At 40.3% G+C, this 16,976-nt stretch overlaps 2 protein-coding genes across 3 annotated transcripts in view; one reads left to right on the top strand and one right to left on the bottom strand.

The window, feature by feature from the left end:
* Window positions 1–7,725, top strand: part of kcnd3 (potassium voltage-gated channel, Shal-related subfamily, member 3) — a 118,680-nt gene extending 110,955 nt beyond the window's left edge. For both annotated transcript variants that reach the window (XM_028021630.1, XM_028021638.1), the window contains 4 exons: window positions 3,144–3,176; window positions 3,286–3,378; window positions 4,250–4,512; window positions 5,000–7,725. In XM_028021630.1, the coding sequence (XP_027877431.1) occupies window positions 3,144–3,176; window positions 3,286–3,378; window positions 4,250–4,512; window positions 5,000–5,174 (564 nt within the window). In that variant the 3' untranslated portion in view covers window positions 5,175–7,725. The remainder of the gene's footprint in view (window positions 1–3,143; window positions 3,177–3,285; window positions 3,379–4,249; window positions 4,513–4,999) is intronic.
* A 3,101-nt stretch (window positions 7,726–10,826) lies between these two features.
* On the bottom strand, window positions 10,827–16,976 carry ddx20 (DEAD (Asp-Glu-Ala-Asp) box polypeptide 20). The gene is made up of 11 exons (XM_028038582.1): window positions 16,745–16,976; window positions 16,382–16,476; window positions 15,512–15,680; window positions 15,299–15,413; window positions 15,070–15,212; window positions 14,843–14,981; window positions 14,669–14,727; window positions 13,399–13,481; window positions 13,176–13,281; window positions 12,171–12,272; window positions 10,827–12,080 (listed from the first exon to the last, which is right to left on the bottom strand). Exons 1-11 carry the CDS (start codon window positions 16,938–16,940, stop codon window positions 10,996–10,998), a joined length of 2,292 nt encoding a protein of 763 aa, XP_027894383.1. The 5' UTR covers window positions 16,941–16,976; the 3' UTR covers window positions 10,827–10,995.

Consider the following 16,976-nt stretch of genomic DNA (forward strand, 5'->3'; position numbering starts at 1 on the left):
AGAAAGTGTCAAACGGTTCAAGCTATATACAAGCAAGAATTTCTATTTTTACAGATTTAGTCGCAGAAAATACCTCCTGTTCTCATTGTATACAGAACTTCATGTCCCAAAAGTTTAGTTTTTATGCACTGTGGCAAAAAATATCTTATTATGTTTGGCTTAATTGTGCGCTTTAAGTATATAACATTAAAAACACCACTTGCTGCACATAAAAATGTTCCATAAACATTTTTATTATCAATAGTCAGTCCCAACATAAAGACTTTGTTCAAGTAATGTGGCATAATTATTGTTTTCTTAAAACAAAATGTTTGCCTAGGGTGTGTGTTCTAACTTTTTGAAACATCTCATTTATATATTTTTCAAGTGCTGCCAGACTGAGATGTTCTTATCCAATATCATAAAGATTAACACAGAAATATGTTAAGTCAGAGGTTTCCCACAAGCTCGGGCCTCACAATCCAATATAGTCGACCAATATATAAAAGTTTGTGATCACTGCTGTGTGTATCTGTGTGAGTATGTGGCTCATCAAATCTTTCCCTCAGACAATACAATAAAAACTCCTTGGTGAATATTTTTCTCAGTGCTTTTTAAAATTCTGAATGAAAGAGAGTTTAGTTTTGTTTGATGTCATTACCAGAATGAAGATTTAACATCAGAGTTAAATCTAATGGAATAAGTAGCAAACAGCACTTGGTCCTGGTTACTTGTTAACTTTTCCTTTGTGAAGCTCCTGATTGAGCAAAAAGGAAAAAAAAAGGCTAGTTGGTTCTTATTAACGCTACATCACATTTTGTGTTTATCTTAATATTATCTGCTCTAAGGTTTCTGTGACAAACCACTTTACCCGGAGCGCTTACCCCAGCAGTTCAGGGTTGTTTGAGAAGCAAGGTCAGACAGATGGTTTTTATTGCCGTTTCTGATGACTGCATGAAAGTTAAACAAAATGTTAATCGCTGTCAAATGTTTAATCGGTAGGAGGCTTTTTACTCACAGTACACCCGGCACCACGCAGAGCGACACAATGTGTTTTGTCACCCGGCAGATCAAGCTGTTTCCACTCTACAGTATGGTGGCCACCTGGGTAGTGAGGCATGGCCGCCTCCAGATAGATAGACTGCTGATACGGACCTGTAGTCACATGTATGGAGGGGGGGGACAGAAATAGCTCACACCTAAACACCTGTGCTCTACTGCTGCTTTAGCTACAGATAAGCAACCGCGACACAAGTGAGCCGAGGAACACTGAGTCATCAGCGCAGCAATGTACCCTCTCAGCACAGAAAGCCTCTGTTTTCAACACCAGCCACATGCTCAACAAGCAGAAAGCTCCTGCTACAATTCTTCCTAATGCAGCATTTTGCTTGCTTATCGCTGTTATGAGGGATGACAGTAGTACTTTTCACTGAGCTACAGGTACTTCTGGGAAGCATAGAGGCAACTTATTACAAGTCTGTAAGTAAATCAGAACAGGAAAGAGATAACAGGACAAGAACACCGATGAGACATCTTACCCGGATCAGTGTGACAATATTTCCAGAGTTTTTTGGGTCATTTTTTAGATTATTTTTGTGTTAATTTAAGATTGAGTTGAATTATTACCCCACGTCTCACCAGCAACCCTTGTAATCCCAAATTTACAAGATAGATAGATAGATAGATGGATGGATGGATGGATGGAAAAAATTATGTTCAGCTGTATCCCAGTATTAAGAACATCATTAAAAAGTTAATGTATTTCATTAAATTATATAAAAAAGTTATATGTCATTGAGTTACTTCACACGACATAAAATATTAAATCGCCTATTTTGATTAATTTAGTTGACTAAAAGTTATAACTAATAAAAAAAATCTAACTTCTGTTTCTCAGAAAGTTATAATATAACACAATACTGGTAAAAGATCATTTTTATACGGTACAGCATATTCACTCTATATTTGATCAAGGCTCCCTTTGCATAATTGAAAGTCAGCAGGAAGGTGATCACCCTGTGGCCGTGCTGTGCTACCTGGAATAGGATGCTTTGAAAACAGTCTTCAGCTGATCTACATTGGTGTCTCTGGTGTTTTCCATCTTTCTTTTACAATACCCTATAGATTCTCATGAGGTCAATGTGTTATATCTTTTTTGACAACATTTTCCTTCCACTCAATTTTCCATTAGTATGCTTTTACACAGAACTCTGCTAACTGGGCTCTTCTTTGTGGCTTGCCATTCTTTTGTAGGGTATCCATGACTAAATGTCAAGCCACCAATCCTCCCTGTGATTATGTACCATAACATAGCCATTGCAAAATATTTCTGAATAAAAAAATATTTATTTGAGGAACTGAAATATGGATTTTCATTAACTTTTACAGGAATAATAAAAAAAATAAACAAAAATAAACATTTGAAATGTATAAATCTCTTTGTAATGAATCTATGTTAGTTTCACTATTTGAATTTAATTTAGTAAGATAAAGCAACTTTTTGAGGTGACTCGAATTGGCTGGCAAGAATCTATTTTCCAAATCTTTCTAAAGTGATTTTATCTTTCTTCACAGTGGGAATATTTTCTATAACCTTTATTTTTTTCTAGTTTTAGTGACTAATAACACGTTCTTGCAAAAACAATTACCATGTGAACTCACAAAAAGATATATTGCGGTTTTACATTTGTTCAAATCTTGTTCATCAGTGTCTCTCGCTCAGCTTAGCTATAACCAGAACTTCCTTCAAATATCTGCAGAGTTGGAAGTACCACCGACTTTTCATGCAAACTTTTTTTTATGCAAGTAAACACATAAACGTCAGTTCAGTGGTATAAAGCATAAGGAATATGGTAAATAAGTCATTAGACAGTCCCCTTTAGCGAACACAGACAAGTAGGCAAAATGTCATAATGGAAATTTTACGTGAACTGTATACTGAGTTACTATTATGTGCCAGAAATGCTAGACGTTCCACCCTCCCCACACAGGTCGGTGCCCTAGATGTTAGAAGACTTTCCTCTTGGGGTTTGGAATAGTAAACATTCTCTGTCTGACTGGCATGACTGCAAACGCTGACGGCTGTCTTTTCTCAGCGCCGAACTGTGAACACGAGTAAAACTCTACCTGTCTTGTTCTCCTTTTGTCTCCTTCTCCAACTCAAGCAACTTCCATACAAGATGAACCTTTCAGATCAGGTACTGAGACGGCAATCGGCTGCACACCTCCCACATCACATGGGCGTCTTCCAGAGAGAGCGAAGCCTAACGCTCGTTTTGTGTTTGTGTGTGAATTCTTATATTCCAGGGTTCCACTGAGGATGAGAAGCGTTTGAGCAAATCTACCTCTCTAATAGAGAGCCAGCACCACCATCTGCTGCACTGTCTGGAGAAAACCACAGTGAGTGCATGGCTGCTGGAGCTTCTGGAACTGAGTACAGTCTTCTGTCTGTCATGAATGCCTTTTTTTTTTTTTCTTCATCACACTAAAATCCTCCAGTCCTGACTTTAAAATACTTCTAAAAGCTGAGTGTAAAGCCACAGCTGAGTTAATAAGAACTGAGCTTTGCACAGTACAGTACATTTCATTCTGACTCGCTTCATTTAGCTTTTGATACACATTTTCCATTTTATATCTCACTTAGCCAAGCACAAGCAGTTGTTCTAGCATGCTCTGATCCGTGAGGACCCAGACTCATATTTAACAGCCTTCTTATCTGTGAAAACAAAAACACCATGCAGTAATCAATATAAATGATTTCTTTGTGTGTTTATCTTGTAGGAGCAAACATTAGCATGAAAACAATTATACTGGCTTCACTAAAAAACAAAATTAATTTGTTTAAAATCCTTTTGGTTTTCATTTAGAGCACCAGTCAGAAGTTTATATAAACTCGTGTCATATTTTGAATTGTTTGGACTCATTTACACAACATAAAAGTTTAATGACTTTCAAATTGTAGAGGTTTTTTTTAGTAAACGTCAGAGAAAACCTATCAGCAACATCCTAGCATCATTCCATTTAAATATTTGTCCAGTTTTCTCATCACAAATGCCAGAGCTCATGTAAATTGCTTAGTTTACGTCATGGACTCGTCTTTTAAGAAGTTATATTCAACTGTTACAAAGATATTGAGTACAACAGTTTAAAAATAAAAAAAACTAAAATAATTCAGACAACAAAATAATCTATCACAGCTACTGTATGCATTGTGAGAGAACTCCTTGACCTTACACATAGATGACGTTTTCTTCCTACTTTTGCTCTGTAGAACCACGAGTTTGTGGATGAGCAGTATTATCAGCAGAGTTACCTGGAAGCGGGGCTGCAGAACTATCCGTCTCAAAGCCCTTCGTTGTCCAGCCAAGATGGTGTGACAGGGACGTGCTGCACCCGGAGAAGCAAGAAGCAACACCACACCCCTTTACCGAACGCCAGCGCTCCAGCACACATGCAGCCTTTGAAACACACGCACACACATCCACAAGGCTTGCAGGAGCTCAGCACCATCCACATCCAGCCCCTAAGTACCAGGTAAGGTCAGAGTTCCTAAAGGACTTGACTGCACCTTGCCTTATCCTGATCCACATGTGTGAAGATGCCATGTTTATCTGTTCAAACAAGCAATAAGCAAGTCTAAACAGAATCCAGATAATGCTTTTAAATAAGGTGACAGTTTTGTGTCCTTGAGCTTTAATGATTTGCACACCACGAGCAAAGCATTTTATGTTGAAATTTTGAAGCAGGAAGTTAAAATTTGGGCATAAATGGGTTTTGCAAGTGGACAATGATTACAAACACGCTGCCAAATTAGTTAAGTAGCAAAGTCGATAGTTAGAAGTGACCTTCACCTAGCTCTGATCTTAGCCCTCCAGAAAAATCCATGGTGACCTGAAAAGGTGTGTGCAAGACAAGTGGCACACTTAACTTTCTCAGTTGGAACAGTTCTGTTAGGAGGTTTGGGTGAAAGTATTTCCCTGGGATCGTTCTAATCAATTTGCTGTCCCACCCCCCCCCACAGCCGCTCCAGTTTAAACATGCGCGTAGAAGAGCCAGCTCCTCTGAACTGCCAGAGCAGCCAGATCACAACAGCAATCATTAGCATTCCCACACCGCCAGTGACGACTCCGGAAGGCGATGCTCACCTGCCCGCCGCTCCCACCCTGCAAAATGTGGTGAAGGTGTCTGCTCTGTGAAGACTAGACTGCAGCAGAGCCGCACAAACAGACAGAGAAAGACTCACAGAAACCGACCGAGAAGGACTAACTATGGTGGAAAGGGCTTTCAGAGACGTATTCTGGCCCTGGTGGAGCCTGCCCCCAGCTGGTGATGTGTTGCATTGGCACGGACTCCCTGTACACATGGAGGATGAACTTCTGACGCAGTATCTTCATGTTAGTGGTCGGCAGACGTGTGTTCGTATGTGAATGTGTGCGTAAAAGAACAAGACAGATGGATAGGGAATCATTTAGGAAGAGGACTGTGTGCCTCTAAGTGTCAGAGGTAAGTTCCCAGAGTTAGTTGTGTGTCACTGTGCACAAAAGCACCTTTTTATAATTTATGCTTGAGTTTAAGGCAGGAAGTATAGGAGGGGGAATGAGGACAACTCAAAAGAAAAAGGGAAATTAAAAAAACAAATAAATCACCCTCCTCTGATTAATGCCTTTGAAATAGAGTACTGCCCGTTTCAGCCATTTTGGTCTACAAACCTCCTTTTCAGGTCAAACATTATTCCACTTTAGCGTAATTTCTTAAAAACCCAAAAAGCAGTAGGTGTCCGTGTGATTGCATTACCAGTGATTGTGAATGAGTGTTTGTAACTTTAAGATAGTTTGTAAGTTGTTCTGTTTCTGAAAGGAGGTGTGTCGGGGTGCGTTTGTGTGTGTTTTTCTCGGTTGATTGAAAACTTGTATTTCAGTTCTTCTGGAAGTATCTATGGCTCAGTATATGATATATATAACTAGCTGCCACTTCGAAGGGTTCTTTGCACATATTTCTGTCAAACATTCTCAGCAGCAAGGGTTTCACTCAGTTTGTGCATAGTTTGCAGCACTAAATATAGTTTCTTTTAATTATTACTTTGAATCACTACCTATTTGTTTTGGCTCCAGAAGCCCAAATGGCCTCAAGAAACACAATTTATTTTGCAAACAAACCAAAAAATACTTACTTTAAATCTAAATCTACACAATGAAAAGCACAAAACATTTGCTGAGAATTTGCTGACAAAAATCTGCCCTGAGCCTGTGATCTTTGTGAATATTGTTAATAGAATATTTTGTAATATTTGACCATCGTTTGGCAGAAGCAGTGAGTTTGTCCTCTTGTTCTTGCTCTCCTCTCTACATCCTTCTCTCTCTTGTTGTTGTCCTGTTGTATCCCTGACATCTGTGTGGACAACAGTATGCTTTCAGTAGTTTTTTATAGCCGTCAACATTCTTTTTCTTTCCTAAACTCAGCGAGCATTTTTCAGAGTTGTTGAATATATGTACGTATTCTGTGTGGTTATCAAACTTGGTGTTTGTACTTTTTGTCCTCCTCGATGTTTTAAAGGATTTCTTTTTCACTTTATCTTCTGGAGACTTTACAGTAGGCAAATCTGTTGTAAAAATGACCGCAGGGACATAAAGAAAATACTAGATGAACCATCTTTTGGCCTTTTTCCATACTGAATGTAATTTGTAGGTTTCAGCAACGTTACAGTCAGTTGTGTCTTCAAATCAATGAGACCACTGTCAGGAGTTCATTACAACAGGGAACACCAGCTACAGTTGCAGCAGACTAACCGCCCACCTCTGTAGGTTAAAGGCTCATATCATATTTTGACTTTTCCTTTTCAATTTTGTTTGTACTTGTAGCTGCCGCTGACTCTGTCAGAGATCTTTGTTGATCTTGAAGTCAAGATCTCAGTTGTTTCATTAGCCTTGGGGAAAACATCTTTAAACAGAGAAACTGTTTTTGGTGTGTGATTAGAAAATAGCCTTCTTTACATATTTACTTGAACAAGTTTTACCCACGTTTCTTGCAAAGCAACAAACAGCAAACAGCGCTCACTCAGTTATGTTTCGATTAAACAACTCCACTTACATTTGATGCATATAAAATGTGTTTTTTTGTCAAGAAAGAAGTTGTTTTCTGAGGTCCCAGGTGAAACATTATTGTCCAAAATGAGCCACACCTTTTAGAGAGGTGTGGCTCCAAAGGTTAATCTGTGCTAAAAGGTTTCCTTTGAAATGTCTTCGACTACTTTAAAAAAAAACTGAAAAAAAAAACTGATTGTGATCTTGTTATGTTTCAGATTTTCTTGATTCTTAGGTTTTCCGACCTTTAAACATGGTGATTAAGAGCACATACACTAAGCAACAGATTCATGTCTGACTTTTTAAAAGCAATACTAGAACTGGTGGAATATCTGCCCTCCTGTATATTGTTTTTATTTCTGCAGAAGTGAACTCTCTAATAACACGTATTAGAACATTATTTTTTGAAACATTAAGTCAACTTGTCTCTTCTGCTGCACATCAGTTCTAACTCCTCCAGAGGTTAGTAACAACCCAAAAAAGCTAAATTATTCTACAAAACTGCACCAAAAATGTGTTTTATTTCTGGTGCTTATTGATATTAACCTTGCCCTTAGATTGGTAATTTAAGGCACAAAGATAACTGTCTAGATCCACTATTTGTATTTAGTCAAAATGGCCATATTAAAAATTACAAGCACAGACACAACACGTTTTTGTTATATTTTTAAAAAAAATTAAATCAAGAAATTTACTTTACATTAAGAAGCTTAGAATCTACTGGAATCGAGGCAGAAGCAAAACTCGCTGTTTTTGCTGCTGGGGAGGTTTTTTAAAACTTGATTCATTTCCTGCTGCTTGTTATCAGAACAGGTTATTTTACGCCAGCTCTACTTTCAATTGACACCGGTTGACATTCCATGTAAGTATATGATACACTGGAAATGTCCAAGGGTCACAATTTTATTTACAAGCAACAAAGATAGGTTTGTGGTTGTGTCTGTCTCTGTTACGTACTCTTCTCTCTCTCTCTCCCTTTACTCTTTGCTTTGCCCTCCTATGCCACCTGTTGTTGTTGAGACTACTGCTGTGCGTAACTTGTCATGTGTTGGATATTATTTATGACCTTGTCTTGTGTCCCAACTGTGAAACGCCTGATAAAACATCTATATCTGCCACAAAAACCTGTAGTCTGTGGGCTTTTTTCTTCACCTTCTAACCCTTTCTATAAGTCCAAGTGTGTAAATAGCAGGAAATGGCAAGAAGACAGAGCTTCACTGCTTTTTTTCTGCTCTTCCATAAGTGCAGAGTGGTAATCCGTATGTTTTCATCAAAGCATAAGCTATTAGTTTTAAGTGGTTTCTTTGGATGGAGTATGGTCACTGAGAATTCAGCCAAAACTTTGGGTCATACTTGAGTTACTGCACAAATTGAGTCCTATATGCACAGTGTGGATGAGCAAAATTTGTGTAAAGTGAAATGTTTATTTGTTTTCCTGGTGAAGGTGTGTAGAAGCAAGAGAATAAATAAATATTTGACTGCAGTGCCATAATTTCACTCTAGAACAAATCTAAATATGAGCTAAATATAAGCTTTTTCTGTCCTTACATCACAAGTGCTTCTGGGTGGAGACTGCTACATGCTAGCTGGAACATTACGCTATGTTAAAATGAACCCATGATTGAGGTTTTCAACAGCAAACACTTCAGCTTGGTTTGGCAAATAAATATATGGAAAAGTGCAAGTGGAGGAGCTATGATGCTGTGAGCCAGTTCCTCTTCTAAAGGGAATAGAATCCTTCTTAGAAAGGAGTAAGCATCACAGGCTCTTTACCAGGACATTTGTCTGTCAAAAATCTGAAATTGGTTGAAATTGGGTTCTTATCCAAAAACATTTGGCTAAATCTATACAGACTGACCAGACTACCTTCTACGAACATCTCAGTTTTTAGGTGAGGTCAGCTCCAACAACTTTGCATGGTGCAGAGAGATTGTGCAAATTGAACTGATCAAAAATCTACCCGTCTGTATGATCCAGCTTTGAGAAATATTATAGGTTAAAAACAAAGAGCAAATGCTGTCCTCTTTGCAGAGGGGGCAGCAAGTGGTGTCAGTCATTTGACCTAAAATTATTTGATAAATAATTAAATGTAATCTTGGTGACGGTTGGACTTTTCTGAATCGTTCAGTCTGAGATTAGGTTTCTGCAAAAAGTTTTTTTGTTAAATTACTTTTTCACTAGAGGCCAATAAATGTGGAGGTTTCTGTATTTATACTATATACTCCTATTCAACTGTGGAATTTATTGGCAGAACATTTCGCAGCTACAGCGCTCAGCATGGTTGTGATCCCCATTAAATAATAAAGCATTTGTGAATCATTGTTGGTAATGACTCAGATCGGGTAATGACAATGACTTCAGTCGTTTTCGGGTTCACCAATGTCTTGAAAAAAGTACTAGATTTGCTCTCTATGAAACTTAAGTTTGCAACTGTGAAGACTTGTGTTTGATTTATGTGAGAAAATATGCTTAATGTTTCCTGATTTTGTGGGAAGAGCATTGGCTTTTTTTTTTTACAACGTCCAGCGTACAACTGCATAGAAACATTCCAGAACAAGATCGCAGGACCTTTATGTGGCGAGGAAGTCGTTGTCCAGCAGAGAGGCAGTGGCCTGCTGAGATGACCCTGCTGATGAAGGAGCAGGGTCACTGCCGGCCGCAGCTGGACTCCAGACTGTCGATGTTTCCTTAAACCTTTGATTATGAGCAGAGTGGACAACAGACACAAAACAGCACTCTGCATGTTCCCTGTCTTACTGTTATGTACATGACTCAGTGCGTAAATGACATATTCAGTTACAATTTATTTCTGCCAGAATAAATTATTATTTTTAAATTAGCTCCTAAATTTCTTCCAGTTTGCCTCCCTCTCTTGTTCAGGTGGCTTAAGCAAGTAACCCAAATTCCTAAAATAAAAGAAGGACAAAGTGGGGAAGAATCACATTAAGGTCATAACTAAAATTTTGCTGCATGTCAAAAATCCAAACCAAAACTCAAAACTCTGCTTCTTCTGCTCTGTTTTACAGGAAAAGGCAGTTGTTTTAGAGCACCTCATGTCGATATTTACTGTAAAGCATTTTGACACGTCTTCATGGATGAACGATGCCGGGTGTACAGCAACAGCTGGCGTTCTCTCCCACAGAGCAGAACAGAGAGAAGCAGCAGCGCGTCTGCAGAGCGCTTCAGGAAGTCCACGGCGGCCGAGACAAACAGCAGGAACTTTTGACTCTGCATCTTCAACTATCCTCTTCATCATCAACAACCCCAGGATCTTTAAGAAGCTCAATAATCCTGTCTCATTAAAAAATAAAAATAAAACAGAAATCCTTTTTGCCTTCACCAGGAGGGGTCAGTGATGATGTGGATGCCCGACAGAAAATTGACATGAAAACTAGATTTATGCAGATTTAGATTTTTTTAAGGCTATTGATGTGTTGAAAAGCAGCTTTGCTTGTGTTTTTTTTTCCATGGCTCAGATTAGGGTAAGATATTACAGACATCTTTTTCACATATTTCTAAGAAATCCTGCTGCGGTTACTGTTTATTCCTCTGCTTAAATCAGAAACACAAAATGCTTCAGGTGAAGAAATGGTGTACCGCTGACTGAATGAATTGGTAGAAAAGTTAACTGACCTGTAATCAGGGGAAGGAGGAGACGAGTGGCCACGGGTTAAACCTCTTCTGTAAGTGTACACCATGCACTGATACGACGACTTCAAGTCAAAAACAAAAAGCCTGACTGAACAGAATGGGATTTGAAATACCGTAAATAGTTAAGTCGGGATCATTTATTACAAAAAATTATTGAAAACACATATGTGGTATGAATTAACTAAGGAATACAGAATTGGAGAGCATCATTTCGACCCAAACCTTCTTGTTGTGTCCAGTCACTGATTACAGATATTTTCTACCATAAATGACTGGAAATGCTGACTTAGTGTTTCATGAGTTCCTGCATGTAGATGGCATTCATGCGATACGCGGCCATCCAGTTGTGAGCTACGCTGTAGTAGCTCTGGTAGCCCTGCTCTGGAAAAGCGGACATAGCAGAGTAGTAGTCGCTCCAGGCTTCATAGCAGGCTTTCCAGTACGCCTCAGAGCTCCAGTCCTCCTCAGTCTCCATGCACTCCTCTTCATCAGTCTCCCTCTTCGGCTCTCTTTTAATCTTCTCTGGCAACTTTCTGCTGTCTTTTATTTTTGCGGACTTCTCCCTACAATTCTGCCCTGGTGTGTTCTGACTGGCTTGCTTCCTTCTTACAGACTCGTTCCTCTCAGGCTGAGATGGAGCTCTCGGGTTTGTTGTGCAGGTTTCCTGCTCATAGACTCTGGCTGCAGAGGATTTGGGCACGGTAGATGCAGATCCAGCCACATGCTTAAAAACTGTCTTTTGCTCAGCTACTGTGGTCTCATGCGAACCTTCGGGTCTGACACCAACATCTGAGCTGGAGGAATCAGAAAGTGACTGTAACCGTTCACTGCTTTGGGTCAAAGCTGCGGCCCCGTCGTCCTGCAGTATGACATGCTCATTGTAGCCAGTCTCATCACCAGACTCTCTGCCTCTGAACTCCCTGATGACCTCCACTGTCCTCCCCAAACCTGCAGTGATGAAGGTGTGGAAGTCCAGCTCAGCCTCCTCCATCGTCACAAACTTTGACCGGCTGGTCTTGAATGAGCTTAGGGGCGGGATCTTCGGCAGGGCGTCTTGTAGCTCTTTCCGAGTTGGCGCCACTTCAGAAGGATGATGCTGCTGCTGCAGACTCTTCACCCTGGTAGAAGTCACCTGCCTTTCACTTTCTTCTTCATGCTGTGGCATCAGAGTTGCTGTTTGGGCTTTATCTGGCCTCTGATTGCTGGACTTTACAGCTTGATTCTTGGTGACGTCAGACGCTGGGACTCCGACCTTTGTACGCTTTTTCTTTACAGTTCTGGAAATCAGCGGCAAGATCGTGTCTGGAGCGGCAGCTTCGGCGCACACGTCCCAGTCGCATGGCTCATCCATCAAACCAGGCTCCAAGACGGCTGTCATGAAACCAAGACGAGAATCACTTTACTTGATCTGCTTTCAATTAGAAGTCTTAAAAAGTAAGACGAAGTTTCTTAAGAACTCACAAGGTAAAGCAGACAAACTGAGGCCACACTTCTGAGCAATGGCCATCATCTTGTTCTCCTCTTCCCCGTGGCAGCAGTAGGTCACAGCCATCCCCTGAGTGCCTGCAATCACAGGCAGATTATGAAGATGACCCCCATGCTACCAGGAGAGGGTCAAAGAATGAGTGAAGGTTGTGTAACCAGGGACACTGACAGCGCATGTAAGGTAAGATTAAATAATGCTTCCCTTTACAGAACCGTGGTTGGGTCAATGTAATTCTAATCAGATGCAGATTACCCAGAACCCTTTGAACTTGGCCAGTGTTTAAAAGCTGCTGACACAGAGGGGAACAAAGCTAATCTCCAGAACAATGTTTAATGCAGTAACCGTGATGCGAGTCGTGGCAAATTAAATTTGTGGTTCAGTCGAAATGTTGCGTTGTCAAAAAAGAGAGCAACATTACTTGCTAAAGATCTGGATCAGTGAATAAATGAAGAAAATCTTTTCCTTAACGCCAAACCAAAATGTCAGTGGTTTCTATTGGGGTTCTGTGTGAAAAACGAAAACATAGTAGTGGACAACTGTGAAGTGGGAGAAAAATATAAAGTTTCACAAATCTGTATTCCTTTGTTCATTTACTCCAACAGGTCTAAACAAAACCCAAAACACTGGAACCTCACAGAGCACTCTTCAATCCACCAGTAACTATCTTTAAAACAATGTTTTATTTTTAGCCCACTTGACAACTATGTTGTGTTGATCTATTACACAAAATCATAATGAGATGCAACATTTGGGATTTTTGTATGCAATGTTTTGTAATTGCTCTGTTTCCATCCTGCAGGTCTGCAACAGGACTATTAGTTTCCTGAAAAATGTGAAGCACACAGAGTTGATGCTGCAAGAATGGTGCAACCTCTCGGCAAACCATTTCCCCTGTAATATCATCAGCCACCTGGGCCAACGTAATAGCTGAAGGTCAAGCAGCACACATTTCTGTTTCCCTTTAATTAATGGAGACCTACCAAACCGCCCAGCGCGTCCGATTCGGTGCATGTAGGTTTCCCAGTCTTGTGGCACATCTAGGTTGATCACCAGGTTCACTTTCTCTGCATCTATTCCCCTGGATGTCTGCCTCAGATGAAAGGAGGTCAGAACCAAATTTATTCATGTAGAAAGGCAGAGGATAGCTGACAAACACATGCAGATCCAAGAGGAGAGTGACTCATGGAAAACATCTCGTCTCACCAGGTCGGTGGAGATGAGAACTCTGCACTGATACTGCTTCAGCTTGGACATCGCCTCAAGCCTCTCTTCCTGACTCAAACCACCTGCAGGGATCAGAACTCGTGTTATAACTCACTTCAGTTCACATCACATCTATTATTTCCACTTTTATTGATTTTCACTACATGAAGAATGTAATGAAGAAAATGTTTGATTATCCTGCTAAGACAGTAAATTGCGTGGCCCGATGAGCACAACTGTGCGATTTGGGACATCTGTGTGTCGTTTTAAATGTCAGAGCCACTTTGACTGAACTGTTGACTTCTTGAGAGAAAGTGGTCAAAGCTTGTGCAATCATCAAATGGCGATATTTTAGTCAGCAATAACACTACTACTGACCACAAGGTGGTGTTTAAAAAACCTAATGCCAAATTAATAAAAAAGTGCCTCATTTATTAATTCCACATTTTTAAATGTACAAATTATTACATTTTTATTGCTCTACTTCTTAAAAAAATCAAATCTTAGACATGTTATTTGTTGGGGGGAAAAAGTTGAAATGGAAATCCTGAATTTTTACTTGATTTACTTTCTTTAACGTTTGGTTAAATCTTTTGTTTTTACCATGGAAGTACCTGGCTTTGAAGCACTTCACATGCTTCACATGTATTGTAGTTTCCAAACATCCTTAATTTAATCTGTATCAGTATTATTACAGAAGTATCACAATATTTTCCTCATATTATACTGGTAAACAGTACACTGTGGTCCATCCACAGTTGACAGGTATGTGCTATGAATCCTAAAGCTACAGTAATGCTGAAGCTAATGTCAGTTTTTCCTTTCCGAAAGGATTTCTCATTTACCCGGCTGCTGCGTCTTTATGATAATAAACTGAACCGCGGACTGGAGCGGATTTATTACACAAACAAAAATATGAAGTGACATTACGTCTTTAGACTGAAGGAATAAATACAGATTATGGACAATAAAACAAACATAAATGTAGTTTTCAATCTTAGTTCCGATAGACTGTGTATCATATTTAGATTCTACATTTATTTTCATTGCCAAATTTAACTCCAGCGCTCGGAAACACACAGAAATCTTTTTTGCCTTTATTAACACAGATCGTTTGCTTGGACCTCAATCGTAACCGTCCCTTTTAATCACAGGTTGCTTCGACCAAACAATGACTCGTGCACTGCTATGCACTGCTAATTTTAAATTTTGGCTAATAATGTTCTCCCCCTTTGCTTTATTTTATTTCATATCACAGTTTTAACCTCACCTGAAATACAAACTGCAGGTAAGCCTTTGGAGGACAGGATGTCTGCCAGGTGCTGAGCCCTGAGGGAGAAATCCAGCACATCAGGAATATATCTTGATGTGTCTTTTCTTCATTGTGATAAAGATATCCAACAGCAAATGTAAAAAGGAATATTAAAATTAAAGCTGTTATTACCTGGTGTGGAGGTTAGAAAACACCAAGGCTTGGTTAAATGGGATTTTACTGAACAGCTCGAGTAGGTGCTGCACCTTCTCCTCAAAGACTTTGTGAGGCAGCGGATGGGACTGGAGCAGCTTGTAATACTGCTTCAGACCTGAACAAACAGCAGATCATCCTCATTTCAAAGTCAACAGCTGATTTCAAGCGTCAGAATCTGATCTTTACTGTCAAAAGCGTCTTACCTTTCAGGCCCATGTCGCTCGGATTGAGTCTAACAAAAGTGGGCTCGTTCATGTAGCGGGTAAGGTGTTGAGCAAGGGATTCTGGGTAGGTGGCAGAGAGTGCAAGCATTTGCTTGTTGACAGGCAGGGACGAGAAGATCCAGCTGAGAAAGAGAGAGAGCACATAGATGGGTCAATTTATGAACTCTGTTTTGAATTCTAGCAACAATCTGCGCTGAACTGTTCTGACTTTATCTGCTCCTGGAAGCTGCCCTCCTCCAGCAGCTTGTCTGCCTCGTCCAGGACAAACAGCCTGACACTGCCGGTGGACAACATGCCCAGCTCAATCAGCTGCTTGATGCGACCTGAGAAAGCGAACCAAGAACAATATCATTAGAAACAAACATCACCATAACAACAATATGAGGAGTTCATGTTCATCAGCATCCTTCAGGCTTTTTACCAGGGGAGCCCACGGCGACGTGACATTTCTTCAGATGGGCTTTGTCTTGGCTCACAGGCCGGCCCCCGATGAAAACATGACACTCCAGGCCCTCCATGGCGCAGCCGATGGCCATCACCACTGAGTGGATCTGCACGGCGATCTCACGTGTCGGAGCCAAAACGAGAACCTAAAGGAGAAGAGAAATTATTATTGGGAAGAAAAAAAATAAGAGGATGCTTCCAAGGCAGTGAGACAAGAGCTTACAAGATTGGAAGAAAATAATGCAGGTTCAGGTTCATTTAAACTAGACAGGCTTTCAGATTATTAAAAACGCTTCTCTTACATGATCAGCAGCTTACAGTCATCAGATAAAAGAGACCTCAAATTAGAGTGTGTAGCGCTAACCATCTGTCTATGGTCTGTCATTCCTGGATCGGTGACTCTGTTTCTTGTTTTGTGTGTATGCTCTGTATTCTCAAAACCCCAGCCAGTCCTGGCAGAGGCAGATGGCTGTTCACACCGAGGCAGGTTCCACTGGAGGCTTCTTTCTCTTAAACGGTGTCATTACATGCATCCTTGGTATGAGGGACATGCCCATTCAGGAGGAATGAAGGCTTCAAGACGGCTAGGTTTCCTTACATAGAAAACGTTTTATCCAATTTGAATAATGAACTGAACGTATTGCACAGTTTAATAACTAAGATCAATTGCAATCAATTGAGGTGAACTGACTTATATTGTAAAGTGTTTTGAGATCACATGTTGTGAATTGATGCTATATGTATAAACTGAATTGAATCAGAGCAAAATAGAGTGGATTTAACCAAAGATCCATAAAAATATAAAATGATGTATTCCACGCATTAGTGCCAGCTTATTTCCACTCACCTGAGTGGAGGGATTCTCCAAGATTAGAGACTCTAGGGCGATGGTGACGAACACGCATGTCTTTCCTGTCCCAGACTTGGCTTGTACAATCAAATCTGACACGAGGTGAAGAAAAAAAAATCTCATGCAATGTAGGACAAAAACAGGTGTATCTATCTATCTATCTATCTATCTATCTATCTATCTATCTATCGCAGGCGTGACTTTGCTCCTCTGTTGACTTTTTTTTTATTCTGCAGCAGCCTTTGTATAATCTTTACAGACTGAATAATTTCGGACTGCAACCATGCTTACACATGCTTATGCTCAAATATCATTCGCACACATGAAGACAGTCACAGACTGACACTAATCTACGCCTACCGAGTCCGCAGCGGCCCAGCGGGATCGCCTTGAGCTGGATCGGGGACGGTTTCTGAAACCCCGCGGAGGACAGTCCGTCCAGCACGGCCTGAGACAACAGCAGAGAGCCGAAGTCAATTCCCTCCGCCAGAAGCACATCTTCGGTCCTCTTTCGCGTTTCTATGTCGTGAGCTGCTCTCCTCATGAAGGCAGCCATGTTTGCTGTTTACCACCGGGGATTCAAACAAGTTAA

Source organism: Xiphophorus couchianus, chromosome 1, assembly GCF_001444195.1.
Source record: "Xiphophorus couchianus chromosome 1, X_couchianus-1.0, whole genome shotgun sequence".
NCBI lineage: Eukaryota > Metazoa > Chordata > Actinopteri > Cyprinodontiformes > Poeciliidae > Xiphophorus > Xiphophorus couchianus.

What these genes read in the sequence shown, in the direction of transcription:
- ddx20 (XM_028038582.1), bottom strand. Translation starts at nt 16,940, where the DNA reads ATGGCTGCCTTCATGAGGAGAGCAGCTCACGACATAGAAACGCGAAAG. An exon ending in TTTTCTAACCTCCACACCAG is followed by an intron (nt 14,728 to 14,842) that starts GTAATAACAGCT and finishes TTTCTCCCTCAG; the next exon opens with GGCTCAGCACCTGGCAGACA. An exon ending in ACCTGCAGTTTGTATTTCAG is followed by an intron (nt 13,482 to 14,668) that starts GTGAGGTTAAAA and finishes TGATCCCTGCAG; the next exon opens with GTGGTTTGAGTCAGGAAGAG.